The 18,526-nt window shown below is 44.1% G+C and overlaps 2 protein-coding genes across 2 annotated transcripts in view; one reads left to right on the top strand and one right to left on the bottom strand.

Moving 5' to 3' along the window:
• MFAP5 (microfibril associated protein 5) overlaps positions 1 to 18,526 on the top strand; it is a 263,735-nt gene that overhangs the window by 88,471 nt on the left and 156,738 nt on the right. The window lies entirely within an intron of this gene.
• LOC125686511 (solute carrier family 2, facilitated glucose transporter member 3) lies at positions 7,383 to 17,550 on the bottom strand. Its single transcript, XM_048930572.1, has 10 exons — positions 17,393 to 17,550; positions 14,572 to 14,667; positions 13,017 to 13,177; positions 12,550 to 12,790; positions 12,227 to 12,389; positions 11,369 to 11,556; positions 10,897 to 11,001; positions 10,405 to 10,506; positions 9,958 to 10,161; positions 7,383 to 9,501 (listed from the first exon to the last, which is right to left on the bottom strand). The coding sequence occupies exons 1-10, from the start codon at positions 17,405 to 17,407 to the stop codon at positions 9,280 to 9,282; spliced, it is 1,497 nt and encodes a 498-aa protein (XP_048786529.1). The 5' UTR covers positions 17,408 to 17,550; the 3' UTR covers positions 7,383 to 9,279.

Here is an 18,526-nt window from a genome sequence, read left to right as displayed (position 1 = left end):
AAAACACACAGCGTCACAGCATTTTACTGCATCCAAAATAGCCAGTCACTCCTCTCATTATCTACTTCAGTCTCCTTTCAGTCCCTGTTTACCCCTGCCTCTCATCTTAGACCTGCCAGAGTTACACACATGTTCTAAACACTTGCGTTGTCTTGTGATGTTGCTGTCTGTTTTTAAACATCAAACTCAGCCAGCCTGCATTTGCTTACCCAATATTTTTGCAAGCACACTTGTGTGTCCCTACTCTCCTCTCAATTGAACATTGACTGCCTTCAGGCTTTGCTTTACCCACAGATTCCGAAGCCCTGTATCTGGCTAGCAGAACAAGATTGTTCTTCAGTATATCCATTACTCCAGATCTGCCTGCAGTTTTCAGTTCATTTCCACTATCCCAGCACGCTTGGCAGCCATTGTAACTGCAGAACACTCCTGGTTGGACATGAAAACACTGGTTTGGGTGGCACTTGGTAACAAAGATACAAAGACTGCTGAGATACAGCAAGTACTGAGCTGCAGTTTGTTGTAGGAGATAGAATTTATTTCCTTCCTCTGCCTCACAGCAGCGTGCTCTCAGACAGCACTTATCGCAGAAGAAACCCCCAAGTGATATTTCACAATGGGACAGCTAACAGCTAGATAACGCCAGCTGCAAACTATTCTGCTCCTTTTGTTAACTTCCCTTCAGCCATGCTGCTTTCAAGGATTCTCCTGTACTGGTCTTTTAGATCCCTTCTGCCTTCAGAGACCTGACCAATTTTCACTGTATAAGTTCTTCCCTCTAGTGATCACACAGAACTTCCTCTTGTCTTCTGCTCTAACTGATAGACACTGACAGTGAGAGACATGCTCTGGCTATATGATAATCCTCCTGGCTCTGTGACAACAATCCCCAACTCTTGCCTGCTCTAGGACTCCCTTCTGTAGTCAACGCTGTCTCTGACAGGCCTTGTGCTGCATCATCTCTTAGTGATTTCCTCCATTCCATCCTTCCTTGGCTTCCTATGATTCTGCTCCCTTAATACCTACTTCATTTTCAGTTTAGCCTGCTTCTGTTATTTCATTCCTTGTTCATGCTCTACCAGCTCTGCATACTGCATCTCTGACATCGATATATTCTTTTGACTTTTCTCAAACAGTGGAACGTACTCATCAGACGCTGGGAATATGTTGTCCTTCAGCACAGGCAGCCTGCTTTTCTCCACTTTGAATTGGCACCATGGTGGAAGGCAAGTAACTATCTCTGTTGCTGAGTTCTGCCTTTAAGCGCCCCAGAAGCCCTCAGTTCCAGTTGTGCCATCAATGACTTTCCACTGTTCAGTATCAGAACTGCAAGGACAGTGACAGCAGCATCAGTAGTTGCTTGCCAACACCCAAGGTCTTAGTGCATGCAGAGAAATGAGGAATGAAAAACTTCTTCAAACCGTCCTTGTTGCTGAGAGTCTGGGAACTCTGCCAGAAAAATATCCTGGCTAAGGAAGGACTTGCACAATGAATTAGAATAGAAGAAGTATGTATGCAAGAGGAAAAGAAAAAGCAGGAAGAGGCTGGAAGAGCTGCTTTTGTAATGAAAGACAAAAATAGAGATGCCGCAGAATCAGAGAACGGCCTGGGTTGGAAAGGACCTCAAGGATCGTGAATCTCCAACCTCCACATTTAATACTAGACCAGGCTGCCCAGGGCCCCATCCAACCTAGCCTTGAACACCTCCAAGGACAGGGCATACACAACCTCTCTAGGCAGCTTCTTCCAGCACCTCACCACTCTTACAGTAAAGAGCTGTCCCCTGACATCCATCTCAATCTTCCCTCCTTCAACTTAAAACTGTTTCCCCTTGTCCTGTTATTATCTACCATTTCAAAGAGTTGACTCCCCTCCTGTTTACAGACTCCCTTTAGGTACTGGAATTCTGCAATTAGATCACCCCACAGCCTTCTTTTCTCCATGCTGAACAAGCCCAGCTCCCTCAGCTTATCTTTGTAGATGGGAGGTGCTCCAACCCCTCTGATGATTGTGGCATCTCCAGACCCTCTCCAACAGCTCTCTGTTTTCATTGTGCTGGGGGCTCCAGATGTGGCCTCACAGGAGCAGAGTAGAGAGGGACAATCACCTCCCTGTCCCAGCTGACCATCCCTCTTCTGATGGAGCCCAGGATATCATTTGCTTTCTGAGCTGCAAGAGCACACTGCTGGCTCACGTTCAGTTTTTCATCCATCAGGACCCCCAGGTCGATCTCTTCAGAGCTACTCTCACGGACTGCTCCTTCCAGTCTGTATAAATGCCTGGGATTCCTCCAACCCAAGTGCAAAACCTTGCACTTTGTTGTCTGAATCTCGTTAGCTTCACCCAGGCCCACCTTTTGAGTCTGTTAAGGTCCTTCTTAATGGCATCCCTTCCTTCCACCGTGTCAACCGCACCACTCAACATGGTGTCATCAGAAAACTTGCTGCGGGTGCACTCAATTCTGTCATCGATGTCATTAATAAAGATGTTATAAAGATGTTAAAGGGGACCAGTCCCAAGACAGACCCCTGGGAGACACCACTCTTTACCAGCCTCCACCTGGACATAGAACCATTAATCACCACCCTCTGCCTGTGGCCTTTTAATCAATCCCTTATCCATCAGGGGGTCCACCCATCACATAAAATCCACAGATTTGATAAGGATGCGGTGGGTGACCATGTCAAAAGTCTTGCTCAAGTCCAGGTAAATGACATTGGTTGCTTTCCCTTTCTCCACCAATGCCATCACTCCATTATAGAAGGCCACCAGATTGGTTAAGCATGACCTTCCCCTAGTGAAGCCTTGCTGGCTGTCTCTGATCAGACATTCATCAAGCATGTTGTCCAGGAGGATCTGTATTTCCCAGAGGATCATCCCAGGTACAGAGGTGAGACTGAGCAGGCTGTAGTTCCCTGGGTCCTCCTTGCTCCCTTTCTTATAAATGGGAGTGACGTGACCTTCCCTCCAAATCATCTGGCACCCCACCTGACAGCCACGATTTTTAAATTATGATGGAGAGCAGCTCGGCAACCACCTCAGCCAGCTGCTTCAGAACCCTGGGAAGCACACCATCTGGCTCCATAGACTTGTACACATTCAGTCCTATGAGGTGGCCTCAGACTTGCTCTGCCCTTACACAGAATCACAGAATCACCAAGTTTGGAAAAGACCTTCAAGATCATATAGTCCAACAGTCCACCTATCACCAATAGTTCTTCCTAAACCATGTCCCTCAACACAAAATTCAAATTCCTTGAACACCTCCAAGGTCAGTGATTCCACCACCACCTTGGGCAGCCCATTCCAGTGCCTGACCACTCTTTCAGAAAAGTAGTATTTCCTAATATCCAGCCTAAATCTCCCCTGGCACAGCTTGAAGCCATTCCCTCTAGTTCTATTAGTTACATGAGAGAAGATGCCAACCCCCAGCTCACTACAGCTTGTCTTTAGGTAGCTATAGAGAACAATGAGATCTCTCCTGAGCCTCCTCTTCTCCAGACTGAACAATCCCAGCTCCTTCAGCCACTCCTCATAAGGCCTGTGCTCCAGATCCCTCACCAGCTTTGTCGCCCTTCTTTGAACCCACACCAGGGCCTCAATGTCTTTCTTGCACTGAGGGGCCCAAAAATGGATACAGCACTCAAGGTGCGGCCTCACCAGAGCTGAGTACAGGGGGACAATCACTTCCCTATTCCTGCTGGCAACACCATTCCTGATGCAAGCCAGGATGCCATTGGCCTTCTTGACCATCCAGGCACACCGCTGGCTCATGCTCAACCAAGCATCAATCAGTACCCTCAGATCCATTTCCTCTACCTACTCTTCCAGACACTCTACCCCAAGCCTGTAGCGTTGCCTGGGGTTGTTGCTGATGAAGTCCAGGACCTGGCATTTGGCCTTGTTGAACTTCATTCCATTGGATTCAGCCCAGCTATCCAGCCTCTCCAGATCCCTGGAGGCCCCGCTACCCCCAGGCAGATCAACACTTCCAGCCAACTTGGCGTCATCTGCAAACTCACTCAGTGCCCTCATCCAGGTCATCAATAAAGATACTGAAGAGGACAGGCCCCAGCACCAACCCCTGGAGAACACCACTCATCACAGGTCACCAGCTGCATTTAGCTCCATTCACTAGCACTCTCTGGGCCCAGCCTTCCAGCCAGTTCCTTATCCAGCCAAGAGCATACCTGTCCAAGCAATGGGCTGCCAGCTTCTGCAGGACAATACTGTAGGAGACAGTTGTCAAAGGCCTTGCTGAAGTCTAGGTAGGCCACATCAACAGTCATTCCCTTGTCTACCAGACAGGTCACTAGATCATAGAAGGAGATCATGTTGGTCAAGCAGGACCTGCCCTTCATGAACCTGTGCTGGCTAGGCCTGATCCCCCACTTGTCCCGCACCTGCCACTTGATCTCCCTCAATACAATCTGCTCCATAACCTTCCCTGGCACTGAGGTCAGGATAACAGGCCTGTAGTTCCCCGGATCCTCCTTACAACCCTTCTTGCAGATAGGAGTCACATTGGCAAGCCTCCAGAGGAGAAAGAACATGCCCATGGACTCACCCACTAATGAGATGTCTGTAACATAAAATCAAATGCAAAGATTTGTGCACAAGGCAGACATCTATAAAATCCAGTTCCAATAAATTGTGTTTTCACATAAACTGTTCTCATGTCCGGTGTACAATTAAGTTCATTGGAAATAACACACACAAAAAGGAAACAAGTGTCAATAAATGAGATTTTGTGATGTTCTGTTGTTATGATAACGTTATCTCAGCAATAAATGACCTTTAGTGGAATTGTGGTGGCCATGAGAACTGTTTGGCTTGGGTATAATTAACATTTCAACTGGAAAAAAATCTTTAAGTACTCAAACCACCTGATGTGCACACTTTGTGCAGTATCTGCTGATGCTGAAGCTGTACTGGCTTACCTCTGGCATAGCTCATTGTCTTCAGGTTTTGTTTTGTTTTGGTTTTTTTTGCTTTTTTCCCCACTTTCCACCATATTCTTCCTAAGAGGGATATTTTCATACTTCTTGATGAATTGCTCTTAGTTCCTGCTTGCGAAGGCAGTGAAATTTCTTCTTTACCACCCACTAGCCCAGATCCTGCTCCTCTAATCACTTCCTCCCCTTACCAAGAAATTTTGGGTAGGTACTGCTGAAGGCCATGCTTAGGGGATTTGGGCTAAGAATCACAAAAATCATAGAATGGCCTTGGTTGAGAAGGACCACAGTGATCATCTAGTTTCAACCCCCATGCTATATGCAGGGTCACCAACCACTTGACCAGGTTGCCCAGAGCCACATCCAGCCTAGCTTAAATGCCTCCAGGAATGCAGCATCCACAATCTGTTCCTGTGCGTCACCACCCTCTGTGTGAAAATCTTCCTCCTAATATCTAACCCAAACCTCCTCTTCCTCAGTTTAAAACCATCCCCCCCTTGTCCTATCACTATTTCCCTCCTGTTTGTATGCTCTTTTCAAGTACTGGAAGGCTGCAATGAGGTCTCCCCACACCCTTCTCTTTTCCAAGCTAAATAAGCCCAGTTCCCTCAACCTTTCCTAACAGGAGAGGTGCACTAAAATGATCAGCCCTCTGATCATCTTAGTGGTTCTCCTCCAGACTGATTCCAGGAGCTCTGTGCCTTTGTTGTACCAGGGGCCCCAGGCCTGGACACAGTACTGCAGATGGGGCCTCACAAGAGCCGAGTAGAGGGGGACAATCACCTCCCTATCCCTGCTGGCCATCACTTTTTTTAATGCAGCCCAGAACACAGCTGGCCTTCCAGGATGCAAGTGTACACTGCTGGCTCATGTCCAGCTTCTCATCTACCAGGACCCCCAAATCCTGGTAAGAGGTATGTCTGTACTAAGGAAGAATAGTAGTGAAGGAATTCATTAAGCTATTAAGCATGGAAGGCTTAGGGAAATCGCCCTTTACACTAGAATAAAATTGCAAATCCGTGCTGCTGAGCTATCCAGAGAAAGAGCTTGTGACATACCAGGATATAGCCTACATTTGTTAGGAGTACAAAACAACTATAGCAAGTATGTCCAGCTAACAGCCTGTGGCCTCCACGGCCTCCTAACCTTTGCCCCACACCATCGTGGCAACAGTTCTTCCTCATCAACCAGCCAGGTCCAGCCCTGAGCATGCACCTATTACTCAGCAGGAAGCAAATATCAGTGTGCAATTGGCACTATCTGGACTGAAATAAGCACATAGGAAGAGTGCAGTGCCAACTCAAATTATGGCAAGTCATTTTATGCATGTTGATACACTGACTAACCTGTCCTCTGAACAACAAGCAAGCAGCCCTCCTTTCTATTGATAAAGGAATTGAAGTTCTCAAGACTGCAAAAAAAAAAAAAAAAAAAATCATTTTTGTATATCTGCAACCCCATTTTCAGTTGTCAGACTTAGTACCTGTGAACTCTCAAATGGAATTTACTGTTGCAATCAGATATTCAACTCAAAGAAAAATCTGATCCCTCCTTTTAAGTAGATTTCAAGACCTATCTTAACAGAAAAAGATCTCTCAATTCATAGTCACACTTTATTCATGTCTTCAATTTTTGGGCAGTATGCACATCTGTAAACAACTATTTTCAACAGTTAAGTACAAGTGAAGTAAAATTTCAAAAATCTCTGATAATCACCTTGAGAACTCACCAAGTTTGCCACCACTGCCAAAACAGACTGATGCATTAGTTTTGCAAAAAAACAAGGTCAAATATTTCACTAGTTTTATGTTTTTGTGCATAAGTTATTACTTATATGCAGTAACTATATTATGTATTTTATATGTAGTCCAAGACAATTCTTCACTCGGTAGGTCCCAGGCAAGCCAAAAGGTTGGACACCTATGAACTATATTGTTAAGATAAAACCCATGGCAGTTATTAATTAGACCTGTAATCTTTATTTTAAAAACATGAAACAAATCACAATAAGCTTATAAAACCCATCAGAAATATCCACAATGCTATTACACAATAACAAAAGATACCATATGAGAAAGACCTGTACATTTTGATCCAAGCCAACACACTTCTGTAAGCAAAGTAGAGAATACACAGCTGTGGGAGAAATTTCCTTGGACAGCAGATGTCCATACAGAGGACATTTTCCTGCAGAGGGCACAAACTGTATAAATGGGCAAAAATACAGAAGTCAGGAGTGAAGTAGTCTTATTAATACCTCTCAGAATAAATATCTCCTAGAGAAGCCTGATGGAAAGCAGGGGAAATTTGGATGCAATAGGACTATATTGTGCAAAGATGGAAGTACTTCAAACAACATCACAGCAAGTATTTCACAGAGGCAAATCTTATTGATCTCTCTAACTCTTTCTCATTAGGGAAGGTTAGAAAAAAAAAAAAAGTCTCATCACTAGTTATTAAAAAAATGCTAAAGACAACTCTAGAACCAAAGGGACAATCCTGAAAACATATTTTCATAGCAAGTTAAAGAAAACTTTAGTTATGCGTTCTATTACCAATTTTGCTGTCATTTCTCTCATTCGGGGCCCTTCTTTCTTCTACTCATCTAACCTGCTGCAAACCTGTTTCTTATAAAAGATGCCTAGTAATGAACTCTGGTGTGAGTTTATAGGCAGACCTGAGTTTGACTCAGAGCACTATAGTCAGAGGAAGCAACAGTCCCCAGAATATCATATACTACTTTTTCCTCTCTTCCTAAACTGAACTGATTGCTTATACTTAGCTCAATAACTGTGGGTAAATGTACACACACTTTTGATTACCTAGCAATGAGAAAGAGGAGAGAGTACTACCTATGTAATACCCCCTGTGTCTGCCTTGTTAGGTCTAACAGAGGTAATACTACAGATTTGCACAGAACAATGAACAATGCTGGACACTGCCTCTTCCAGAGAGGACACAGAACAAAAACATTTGGCCTACAACCAACTATAGACTGAATTTTTCAAGCTGCTAAACTAGCATATTCCAGTAGCTCTAGTCCCTAATTCAGCATCTCTATGTATGTACATGTGCCATGGCATGACCCTGCTAGATAAATGGTCTGTTTTGCCTCCAATATTTATAAATAATTATTTAACAGCTTTGGAAAACAACTTTTAGCCCCATGCACCTTAAGTAACTACCTGCAAGCATCAAACTTCCTGGCCTACTAGAATAAAGCAGAGAGGCCAAAAAGTCAGAGAAGGCAAAAGTCAAGTTCTGGTTTGCAGTCAATACCATTAATCATCTTGAACAACGCTAAACTGTTACTGAAAATGTAAAATAATAACACCTCTTTGCTGCAATATCACTTTCCAAATACTTTAGAGCAATATTTAAAGTCACCACCCAAAATATCTAAATCGCATACGAATTTTGGTGGACATACATACTGCTTCTTATCAGCATTCAGTTACTTGAATTACTTTTTAAAGGGCAGAATTAACTTTAAAAGGTGACGTGCACAATTGGCTCTGTTCTACCATCCAAAACACCCAACTTACTCTTCAGTACAGTATTCCTTCTCTACAGTTTTATTGCACCTCAAGTCTACAGCATCTTCTGTTAGAATAACAAAGTCAAACATCTTCAACTTCATTATCTGTACATTTTTGTACACTATTAAAAAAATAAATATTTACAAGGTGACATACAAATAAATAAACTTAAGTAAAAGTAAGTTCTGTTTGTCTATACAAAAAAATAAAAGAAAAAAATAGGCATGCAACTTGGTCCCCCTTTTCCTGAGGCTGAAAAAAAGTGCACACTGGAAAGGAAAAAGCAAGGAGATGGCTTTTTAGTAGGCTTCTAAATTCCAGTGTAACACTGCACATACACGCTCACACATACACCCACACAGAGTAGACATGAAGGGCAGGGGACTTATTTAGTGGGCAACTTTAACTCACTACAAAAATAGTATTTAAATTACATTACAGTCACTGCATAAATAATTATGTTACTTCCAAGTAGCAATTACAGGTGAGAAAAGTAACAGTATTACCAACATGTTCACCTGATGTTTGTGGCAAAGAATGAGATTATTTTTGCTAGAGTGCCAAGTACCTTCCAGTATTTAAGAAAATTAAAATGGCCTATATATCAGATTTGCTTAACGCTGGTAAGCCTAGCAGAATAGGGGGAACGAGAAGTATAGAGGAATACAAAGAAAATAGCAGCAGTTAGAGAAAATAAATTGTTCCAGTTCTCGTAATTTCTTTGCTCATTCCTTTAATGACTCTATGAATACGTAAGAGTCAAAAGAAAGGGTGTGTCATGAATCTTAGGCAACTTCTTTCTCAGGCTCTATGCTGTTCATCTCCACCACGGGATTCTTCTCGACAGGTGGCGAGGATAGGGAGCATGTTTCTGCTTGTCCTTCAAAGCCCCTGGAGATGTCTTCAAAAGTCCTGCCCTTGGTCTCTGGCACTTTGAAGTATGTGAAGATGAAGAAGATGACCAGGAAAACAAGGAAGATAAGGAAGACATAGGGGCCACATAATTTCTGCAGTAAGAATAAAAACAGAAGTTTTTAATTTGGAAAAAAAAAAAAAAAAATTAGAAGTGAAGTCATTTCCTTCTCCTGCAATGCCCTCATTGACTTGTCCTCAACACAAAGATCTTTTTCAAAGTACCACATTTGTATGGACTTCTGAAGTGATTTAATACTGGTTCTGGTTGTCCAGAACTAAGGCTTTTAAAGGAAAAGTTTAAATGTATTAAATTGGCTCTAGACTACAAAAAGTAACAAAGCAGAATGTAAGGCTAGCTACAACACTCTAACCTTCAATAACAATCAGAATACAGACTTGAGGACCCCTCAAGGGATTCAGCCATGTGCCCAAAGCAGAGCCAAAATTCAACGAGATCAGGCTGCTAACACCAAAAATTCTACAGCCAATCTGGATACCCATGACAATGCTGCAGCTCTCTTGAAGTGTTCTGCAAACTGAGTCCTTACCTCAGCATAGGGGAATAGCATTCCCACTAAGAAATTAGAGGTCCAGTTAGAACAACCAGCCACTGCCATGGCTGCAGGCCGTGGGCCTTGACTGAAAAGTTCTGCCACAATGAACCAAGGGATAGGTCCAGGGCCAATCTCAAAAAGGGCCACAAAGCCAAAAGTGGCAACAATGCTGATATATCTGATCCACACCACAGCATCCTGCAAGGAAATAAGATACAATTAACTGCAATCTGAAAAGCAAACATGACACAGCACATCATTCTCTTAGTTGTACTGTTAATGCTATAGCACAGCTCCTGCCATAAAGAAACTGCACTTCTAGCCACAGCCCATGATAAGCCTTTGCCCCAGCTATAAATGTCTTGCTCTGAAAGTCAGCCCTCTACAACTAGTCTTTTAGATCCCCTACTAGGGTCAGTCTGGATAAAACAAATTACTCACCTTCAGAGCCAAAGCAATAGTCATAACAGCAGCACACACAGCCATGCCACCCAAACCAACTAAATGGAGGGTCCTGCGCCCTGCACGCTCTACCAGGAACAGCTGAAAACACAAAGAATTAAATAAGTTAAGTAGCAAAAGCAGAAGAGGCTCCCTCAGTTAGCATGCACTGCACCTCTTTCACATCTTCCTGTATTCCTCAACGTTAAGTCATCAAGTTGCTCTTCAGTACAAGTATTTCTCTTCTTACTGCCTTCCCTCATCTTCTACCTCCACCAACACTCTTACGTTCATCCTTTACTTCATTTTTTTCCCTCTTAAAATATGTTCTCTTCTCCCACAATACTTTTAATGCATTCTTTTCTTTGCTCTTGTAGACCAGTAATCAACTACTGCTTTACCACAGCACAACTACCTGTCTTCAGTGACATCTCTCAAAAGATCACCTGCAGACAAGCAACTTTTCTCACGAGAAGGCCTTGTTCTACTTACGGATACAACAGTGAAGACTGTGTTTACCACACCAGCTCCAATGGTGGCATACACAGGCTGTCTGATACCAGCTCTTTCAAAAATCCCTGTAGAATAATAGAATACCTAGGAAGAGAAGCAAAAAGTTGGATACCACTGCAGTCTTAGAGTTTGAAAGCATGTTCCTCATTCCTTACTTAATGGCACAATCCTAACAAGCACTCAGCAGTGTAAAAGCAATCAACAGCATAATTCCATTCAAGTTCCATTTGCTTGAGGCATATCTCTAACGTCCTGCCAGGGTATGTGCAGGACACATAAAGGCCAAAATGATTGTCATCTTCATCTTCGCAACCTCTACACTATCACAAAGAAATGCTTTCCAGACAAAAGACGTCTTTGAAAGACAGCAAGCAGCAAGTCAAACAGCAAGCAGCTACCTTGAAGCACAAGTACACCCAGAAGTCCAATAGACATGACAAAGGTAACTCACAGCATTGATGCCTGAGAGCTGCTGAGAGAGTTGTAGCATGATGGAAATGATAATGGCTTGACGATAGTTTGGAGAGCGGAAGAGCTCTGGTATAGTTGCTTTCTTTTCCTGAGACATTTTAGCACTCTCTTCTTTCATTTCCAAGATGTCTTGAGATACATCTTGTGTACCACGAAGCTTCTGGAGAACTGCAGGAAGGAATCCAAAAGCATAACATGGAACATTCCCACAAGTTCTGCAAACAGAGTCCATACCTCAGCTCAGGGGAACCAGTAAGTTCCCCCAGACCATTCTGCTATTTGAGGGAAAGCACATTAGGGAGGGAAAGAGGGAAAGAACCATATACAAGCCTGTGCTTGGGCCTGCTCTGCTGCAAAGACAGAGTCCCTACGTGCAGCTTTTGCTCATCTTTTCAACTCACAGTTCAGGGAGCTGTGATCACCATGGAAACCAAACTCAGACCCTAGACACTCTTCATGTTACTTGTGCTCTGAACTTGCATTTGATCCCTAATTCTTGCCAGAGATGATTCCAGGCCTCTGTGGTAGGAGTAGATCCCTCCTAATCCATTGTTAAATTTGCTTTAGGTGAAGCTGATATTTGCAGCAGCTGGTACTGCCACATCCCACCTGGCCAGGTGCCACTCCTAGCTTCTTAATCCCACCAGGAGTTCATTGGGATTACAGGTTTCTCAACTCTTGACACTGGTACAATTTAAAAGATGGGAGGGAAAGGTTAGTATCCTCTGGGATTCACATTCTTGTCCACCACAGATTCTATAGACAATCTCAGCTTTCCACTCAAGCTCAGAGCAGGGAATCAAAATACAGTCCTGCCCCTTCAGAGACAAGTTCTTACCTGTTTGTGCTTTCTCTTCCTCCATCTTGTTGATCAACAGGAAACGGGGGCTCTCAGGGCAGAAAAGAAGAGCCACACACTGCAGAACTGCTGGGAGAATCGTGAACCCCAACAGCAGTGGCCAAAGTGCTTCAGTTCCCATTATCTCCTTGAGGCCAAAAATCTACACCAAGAATTTGAGAGAAATAAAAAGTTGCTGAAATAGAGTATGAGAGGACAAGATACTGCTCCTAATGACAAAGTCAGACAACTTCACAAGATCAAGTCCACAAAGCCTTTCCTCACATACCCTTTTCCTCCAAGTAGAAGTCTATCAAGCCTACCTGGGCCACCAGGATGCCTACAACTATGCCCAGCTGGTTGAGGGTTCCAAAGGCTCCACGAAGGCTGGTGGGTGAGACCTCACTGATGTACATGGGAACAAAGCCAGTGCACAGACCACAGAAAAGGCCAATAATGAAGCGCCCAATTATCAGCATCTCCACTGCCTTTGCAAGCTTGGATAAGGCCATGAGAGCACCCCCAACAAAGGCCAAGATGTTCACCAGCAGCATGGAGTTTCTCCTGCCAAGACAGAAATACCAAGGCTGAGCTTTAACTAGTAACAGAGCAAGAAAACCATAAGGAGAAAGCTATCCATGACTCTTATCTTGGGAGCAGGGAGAGAACCGCATTTCCTGTTCAGCTTCAGCCTTGGCCTGCAACAGTTCTCATCTCTGCCCTCTTCCTCCCAAAATTCTACTGCAGAGCATAAATTCACTAATAACTTGTATTTACCTTTCCAACTTACCTGCCAAATCGATTGACGAAAAGGCTGACTGAGAAGGAGCCAATCATACCTCCTACTGAGAAGATTGCCACAGAAAGGGACCATAGTGAGGTAAGAAGCTCTGGGGAGATAGCCTTCCCACTCCGCTGAGATAAAGTTCTGTTGAAGAAGGCCTGGATAATCTGCAAGAGAAACCCAAATAGATAAGGAAGGTTTCCAACCCCATGGGAGAGGAATTTAGGAAAAAAATTTGGGATGGTCTATTTTCAAGGAGTTATGCAGCAAAAATAGGCATTAAGAATTCAGTAGAAAGCAGTAGGTTATACAAGGAAGAGATCAGAGTGATGAAAGAGGAATAAAAGTTTCACCAAGAAGTTCAGAGACTGGTAGTAGAATGATAAGAAACGGATTGCTTCACATAGAGCTGGCATAATTAAGGAAAGTGGGCTTATCTTCTGAATGTTTTCAGATGATCAGGGTCACTGCTGATGTTTCAGGCATGAGATGGGAGTGAAAGAGAATAAGAAAAACAGCCAGAGAACAGAGAGGAACATTTCTGGCAACACCAGAAATCTAGCAATAGAGAAGGGCTCTCTGCAACGAAAATAGTTCAAGAAACATATGAAGTTCCTCCAAGTTAAGCCTGAAAGCAGAAGCATTATGCAAAACAATTCTTCACTGTTCTTGGGACAAAGTGAGATGCAACATTAACAGGGCTATGTTTCAATCTGAGGTATCCTCTTTGATAACGAAGGGAACACTGCAAGAACTGAAGGGGATGTGGCCTCAGAACGCCAGCTCCCAGCAGATGGCAGCAGGACATTAGCTAGGAAGGACCCTACCCCCCAGGATGTGATGTGACATCTATTCCTGGAGGTAGGTGGATGTGGTAATGGTGACTCAGTTCCCGAGAAAGAACCATCTCAGTTACAAGAAAAACACATTTCTCATTTTCTTCATCTTCTTTTTTCTGATGGTATAAGCATGATTTGTCTTTTACAAACACTGAATTGACACATAACACAAATAAATAAATGAACAAGTCAGAGGCCCTTAGAGAAACTAAAGGAACAGTAATCCCTACCAACCCTCTCAGCTTATCTGTGCACTGCTCTCTACATGCGTTCTCTGCCCCAGCTGTCTCATTCTGACTCAGAATATCCTGCCTCATCTCCTGACCTGGTGCAACAGGCCAGAAGCACGTTCTTACTCAATTTGTAAGAGTTTGGAGCAGAGTAGCACCTGGCAGAAATAACTGAATTGTGTTTCCTCTCCTCTTGTGTCCTAAAGGAGAAGGGGAAAGATCAAAACTACTAAAAATAAAATGACAACCTCGGAATTTGGTGGCATTCCAGGAAATGGCAGATGGACCCCTTCCTTTCAGCAAAACCCTGCACTCCAAATTAAAATCTGATCTCTCTCCTCGCCAGTAAATTTCCTGTCTTCTTTCCTTTAATTCAAACACCACAACTAAACTATTAGCTGCCTGTCAGCTCCTCTCTCCTTCCTATGCTATTTTTTTTCCTCCCTAGCACATTTACACACATTTTCTTCCCCAGCGCATTCTTCCTCTCACCTTTTCAGGAGCATTAATGACACCAGTGTTGTATCCAAACTGGAGAGATCCAATGGCAGCAACAGTAACAGCATAGATAAGGGATGCAGTGATTTTCTGAATTAAAAAAAAAAAAAAAAAAAAAAAAAAAAAAGAGAATGCAATTGTTTGGTTAATTGGTAGTTCATGCTTTCTACATAACTTGAGTTTCTCTTCAGCATAAATAGAAGACACAGCTGGGCCAATTTCAATGAAGAGCAAAAAGGTAAAGGAACATGCTTGTATCCAGTGAGGGTAAGTACCAACAACAGAGTCTGGAAACAGGTGCAACTGAACAGTAACAGTTCTGTGATTAGAAGGAGATCCTGCCAGGTCCTACATCTATACATCATGACATTTGACTACTTCCAGCTCATTAGTAATGAACACACCAGCTCCATCAGCAGCTGTTATTTTAGGTTGATCTGCTTTGTAAAAAAGCTCTGCTGATCTCTGACATGTAATGAAACAAGGGTCTTACTCTTCCTCATTCCAACTGAGGAAGTCCCAAAAATAAGTGGGATATGGATATAATATTGCTAATGCTTCTCAAATCTACATAAGGGCTACACTGGCAGTCACTTCTAACAGTTAAAGTTTGCACTCTTCAGCAGCATCTGCTTTTCCCAGACTAGAAGTCCCCAGCTCTGCCCCTAAAGCTGGCACAGCAGCTTCCCTCACAGAAAAGGCTGTGCTGCCAGCATTCCTCATTTATTTTTCTTGCCACAGAGTCAATAGTGAATATTCAAAACAAAGCACAGCTCCTGGAATTTGAGTACATATGAATCTCTGTATATGTTTGGGTTTTTGTTTTTGTTTTTTTTTAATTTAATAACTATCCAACACTCAAAGCCACTGAGGAAGCAGCTCCACTCTGCAAAAGTCCCAAAGACTGAGAGACTTAACTGTCAGAGAAAAGCATCTGATATTTTCATATTTTCCATGGTTTTTTGTTGTTGGCTTTTTTGTTTGTGGGTTTTTTTTTTTTTTTTGTTTTTTTTTTTTTTTTTTAAAGTTTGCAGCTTAAAAACAGCTTAACCCAGCTGTTAAGGAGGCAGGAGCGAGCAAGTGACTCTGGAATTAGAACTTACACAGCCAATACTTCCTGGGCATTATTTGGAAATACCATGTTTTGGTTGTAGGAGCAATTGAAAGCTTTCAAGAACTACAAGGCTTTTCAATTATTCTCCTAAGGCTGGCAGAGGAGTATGAAGTAGTCCATGGGGCCTGCTGTCACAGCACCTCCAGTCTCTCATTTTCCAGCTGACTTCAGAAACCTGTCAGTATTCATGCTATCTGTACCACACTTCCAGGCATGTAAGTGCTTCTGGCCAGTACACCCCCCACAAAGCTACCAGTTAAGCCTCAATAAAAAGAAAGTAAATTAATGCATGGTTTCCCTCGGCTACATAATTTAAATATCTCATGTTAAGGTCTCTTCCTGCTAAGGTTAATGCTGGAGGAAAGGGATATATTCCAATATTCCTGCATCGAGCAGATGATTCTCATGCTATTATTCACAGCTGAACAAGGCTTGCCTTCTATCTGCCATTCTGTGACCATTCTCTTTTTGGTGCAAGAAGTTCTGGCACAGAACCAATCTTCCAAAGCACCTAGACACCAATTAAGACACCTAAGCCCTTTCAAGACTCCAGGCTTTATTCCCCTTAGCGGGTATACCAAAGCTGAGATCAAAGTTCACCTGTCCACACTTCCAACACAGTAACTGACATAAGAGCATCCTTCCTCTCAAGGCCCTGATTGTAGTAGTCATAGTTGACCCTTTTCCTCTGGACACAGCAGGAATTATAGGACACTTGCTTTGTGAGCACCTCTTGCCTATATGGTCTATACAGAATCAAATTATAATAAGATTAGTTCTTTCTCACCACCTTTCATGCTCCATTCTCCTGACTATCGCCAGTTATTCAACTCACATCCAGTCTCATACCATCCAAGATATCACATGGCCTGACCCAGCCTCTCCTTCAGCTCCCCTCTCCTTCACTAATAGCAACCTCAGAGTAGCACAATTTGTTAAATCCAGCATGAGATGCCTCTGCCACACTCCGAGTGACTTTCGTCGGTTCTCTATCCCTCCTTTTATCTCAGCTTCTCACACTCCCCTCACGTCCCGTTAACATGGAGACGAGAGCACGAGGCTCCCTAACCCTGCCCCCTTCTCGCCGAGTAGAAATCCCTCGATATCCTGCTCCAGGATAGCCGCTTCTCTCTCTGGATGCGCCTAAACTCACCGCAGCCCACGGCTGCACAGATCATCGTGGCCGAGCGCACCCCGTTCTCTATAGTAGAGCAGGGAAAGGACTTGGCTCTATTTTCTTCTGGAAATCGAGGGACGGTTTTAACGCTCCCAACAAAACATTTAAGTATCACGAATCCGCTGCTATTAACTCTGGGACAGATGACCACTACCCAGCCAACAAAAGACACGTCGTGATCGAAGCGAATTAAATATAGACGGCGTCACGCGGGCAGCCGGTAACACGCACCAACGGATCAACCCCACGGCCTGCACAAACATTGCCAGATAAGCTCCCCGTCCTTTCGTGACATACAGAATCTCGCCGAGCCGCCAGCCGAGAACCGCGGCCTGCCAGCCCCGCCACCACATCTCTCCTCGTTCGCAACCCGACGGCGGCGGGTGACGCTACGGCGATGAACCGCGACCCGCCGCCAGCCGCGACCAGATCCCCCCCGCTCCCGCCGAGGGCCCCCGGCACGCCGGGGCAGCGGCTCCAGCTCTGCATCAGTTCTGACGAGAAGACCGCCCGCAACTCCTCACCTTCTTGTCAGCCATCTCCCGCAACGAACCGCTCCAGCGCCCGCACTCAGCCTAACTGAACCCCACAGCTACTCCGCCCACGCGCACGCACCGTTGCGGCGTCTGCGTGACAGCGCACCCAACAGCCCCCTGGGGGGGGAGGGGAGGGGGTTTATGGGCTCAGTTCTGGGAGGGGGACAGAGGAGGAGCCGGGGGAGGAGTGGCCGCGGCGGCCGGTGCCGCCCCTCGGTTGCCGTGCGCCGAAGTGGTTCGGGATGCGCAGCCAGTTGTTGATGCTGTTCGGCTGCAGGAAAAATTTGTGAGGGTGCGGGGCAGCTCCTGCAGTTGTCTGCAGGTTTGACGCTGCGCAGGTATCAGCTGATGGTAGTACACGCCAGCGGATTGCGTGGAGAACGTTGTTTTGAAGCTGTAGTTAAAAATGCTTGGACACGGTAACGACCGCACATGGGCAAAAGCGCTGGGTGCTAATTCCTAACTCGTACTTTCTGGAGGAGACTTCTGGATGCTTGGGTGTGGTTTTTGTTCGCTACTTGTTTTGCTTAAAGATATATATATATTAAAAAAATTAAAAAAAAAAAAAAAAAAAAAAAAAAAAAAAAAAAAGCTGTAAGCGATGGCTTATAAAGCCTGGGGTGTGTCTTTGCAGCTGCACTTAGTCCCATACTAGCACACTTTCCAATCAACCTGGCTCCTATATTGTAAATTCGTTTGCAGCTCATCCTTCAGGTAAAAAATAAAATTTAAATTTAAATTAAGAAAAAAAAATTGCCAAAACTACCAGGAGAGCAACGAAGAGCTGCATTTCCAATTCCAGACAAAAATATTGTCAAACAACAGACATCTTCACTGAATTCTTGTGAACATTTTGGGAATGGTAGCAGCTCAGACTCGGGGCAGGGATGAAGTTGCAGTCAGAGGAGGTTGTCATGATGTCATTTCCTTGCAATGGAAAATCATCTGGGGTTTGCTCATCATTTTTGTTACCAGATTCCGAGGAATCTGAGGGACGTTTTAAGTTCGCTACTACGAACGTTACTGTTTCTTTGCCACTTGATCACAGATGGGTACATAACTGAAAATTTATAGTTCACATAGGGTAACAATTTGCCTCACTCCTTTCACGGGCCTTTTTGT

Source organism: Lagopus muta, chromosome 1 (assembly GCF_023343835.1).
Source record: "Lagopus muta isolate bLagMut1 chromosome 1, bLagMut1 primary, whole genome shotgun sequence".
Taxonomy (NCBI): domain Eukaryota; kingdom Metazoa; phylum Chordata; class Aves; order Galliformes; family Phasianidae; genus Lagopus; species Lagopus muta.
This window is presented reverse-complemented; position numbering and strand designations above follow the sequence as displayed.

Bases quoted from the DNA above. Each gene is read 5' to 3' on its own strand.
- LOC125686511 (XM_048930572.1), bottom strand. The intron at 10,507-10,896 runs GTAAGTAGAACA...TTGTGTTTTCAG, and splicing joins CAGTCTTCACTGTTGTATCC to CTGTTCCTGGTAGAGCGTGC. The intron at 10,162-10,404 runs GTGAGTAATTTG...ATTTCCTTGCAG, and splicing joins CTATTGCTTTGGCTCTGAAG to GATGCTGTGGTGTGGATCAG.